The following is a 2318-nucleotide window of genomic DNA, read 5'->3' as shown; positions in this document are numbered from 1 at the left end:
TAATCGACTTATACCCTCCTCCAAAATTGCTGGCCTTGTGCCAAAATTTGAAACCAATATTGTGTATGAATCATTGGTGCAGTTTGGCCTGCATCTTTGTAAGTGCAATGATTGATGTTTTTTTTTATTGATACTCTCTTTACTCTATTTTACTTGTTTCAGTCATTTGACTGTGGCCATGCTGGAGTACCGCCTTTAGTCGAGCAAATCGACCCCAGGACTTATTCTTTGTAAGCCTAGTACTTATTCTATCGGTCTCTTTTGCCGAACCGCTAGGTTACGGGGACGTAAACACACCAGCATCGGTTGTCAAGTGATGTTGGGGGGAGAAACACAGACACACAGGCATATACACTCACATACATACACATATATATATACATATATACGACAGGCTTCTTTCAGTTTCCGTCTACCAAATCCACTCACAAGGCTTTGGTCGGCCTGAGGCTATAGTAGAAGACACTTGCCCAAGGTGCCACGCAGTGGAAATGAACCCAGAACCATGTGGTTGGTAAGCAAGCTACTTACCACACAGCTACTCTTGCGCCTAAAAATGTGCCCCAGGTGATATATATTTTTACTGATATATTTTAAATTGATTTACAGATATAAAGACCACAGAGAGGCAGGCGAAAGTTATACAGATGTTACTGAGAGGACTACCGGAACCTAACCAAAGTATCTTTGATTTTCTCATAGCACATATCGTGAAGTAAGTGGCGACGTTGTTGTTGTTGTTGTTGCTGGCAATACTGGTTTTCGCGTTAGTGGTCGTGCAGTTGTTGGCAGGGTGGTGGTGGATGTGATGTGAAATAATGATGGTGATGACAATAATAATGTGAGGTCGTGTTGTTTTGGTGACAGTAGGTGGTGAATGTTGCTTTGGCTGTTGGTTTGTAGTTGTTGCTAGTGTTGTTGTTTAACCTCAGGTTAACTTCAAGGAGCAAGATTTGTGATATGGTAAAAGAGATATATTTAGGATTACCTTGGCTAATGTTTTCTCTATTTAAGACATCCAAATGTTATTTAAGGGCTATTTGACTACTATATCCAGCAAGTCGAGTGACTTCGTAAAAACTCCATCATTGGCTTGAAGAGATACGAAGTGGCAGCAATGATTGTATAAGGAAATTTCTACTTCCCTTTTTTCTCTTTCTCTCGATTACCCCTCTCTCTCTTATCTATCTATCTATCTATCTAACACATATATAGTAAAATATTAAGTTTATGTCAATAAATGAAAATAACGAGAAGAAAATATATTAACCTGCCTAAATTGTTTAATGATCTCTTAATATTTCGGGCAAAATCTTCCTTATCAGATAGAAGAATGAAATAAAAAAATGTCTTGTTACCGGTGGGTTAATCTAGTGTGTTGAGGGTTAGACATTGTTTGAATGAGCTTATGCTCCGAGTAAATTAATACTTGTGACATCACCGATATCGCAATTACGCAATTATCCAGCAGCCTAAGGCTGCATGCTGGCAGAAATGTTGGCACGCCAGGCGAAATGCTTTGCTTTTCATCCTTTCGGGGTCGATAAATTAAGTACCAGTTGCGTATTGGGGTCGATCTAATCGACTGGCCCCCTCCTCCCAAAAAGTTTCGGGCCTTGTGCCTCGAGTAGAAAAGTAGAAAAGAATTATCCCTCAGCCTGTATAAAAATTCGAAACTAGTCAAGTATACTGATCTAGCTTCGCTGTGGGGCTGTTATCATCCCTGTCAGTATTAAAAATGAGCTTTCCCGCTATGAGGGACTCTAAGGTCAAACTACCATAATAAACACATTTTTACTGAACGCGAGGAAATGCAATTCTCAAAGCCGGCCTCTTAAAAACAGACTAAACTATATATCGTCGATTTCGCAGTTATTACAGGAATATGTAACCTCTGCTCATCAGTACAGTATGGTCAAAATACATAAAAATAAACAAAAATTCAACATACCAAACAAACAAACACCTCTTGTATCCAGCATAGTACATAGAAGATTGTTTATCCCTATATATCTATGTAAGAGGCGGGCTTTTATTGAATTGCATCTCGGTACATGTGTTTTTTTTTTTCCAGAATAAAATTCAGCACTGAATATGTTCCGGTTATATATTTAATTAATTCAATAATAGGATAAAATTTTTACAAGAATTTATCAAGTAGCTAGCGTGAAAAAACCTCGTGCGGGAAAAATCATTTATTCCCCACTCTAAACGCTTTCCAACGTTTGTTTTTGAAAGTAGTGCTTTTCTGATTGCAGCCTTCCCATGAAATCCGGCTTTGTGCAGCTCCTGGCGAATAATTTCTGTCAAAACTGGGT

General features: G+C 38.7%; 1 protein-coding gene across 1 annotated transcript in view; it reads left to right on the top strand.

Moving 5' to 3' along the window:
• Positions 1–2318, top strand: part of LOC106877771 (breakpoint cluster region protein) — a 29093-nt gene that overhangs the window by 24877 nt on the left and 1898 nt on the right. Inside the window, exon 13 of the mRNA XM_052968495.1 lies at positions 610–715. Within this exon, the coding sequence (XP_052824455.1) occupies positions 610–715 (106 nt within the window). The remainder of the gene's footprint in view (positions 1–609; positions 716–2318) is intronic.

This window comes from Octopus bimaculoides, chromosome 6 (genome assembly GCF_001194135.2).
Source record: "Octopus bimaculoides isolate UCB-OBI-ISO-001 chromosome 6, ASM119413v2, whole genome shotgun sequence".
Taxonomy (NCBI): domain Eukaryota; kingdom Metazoa; phylum Mollusca; class Cephalopoda; order Octopoda; family Octopodidae; genus Octopus; species Octopus bimaculoides.
This window is presented reverse-complemented; position numbering and strand designations above follow the sequence as displayed.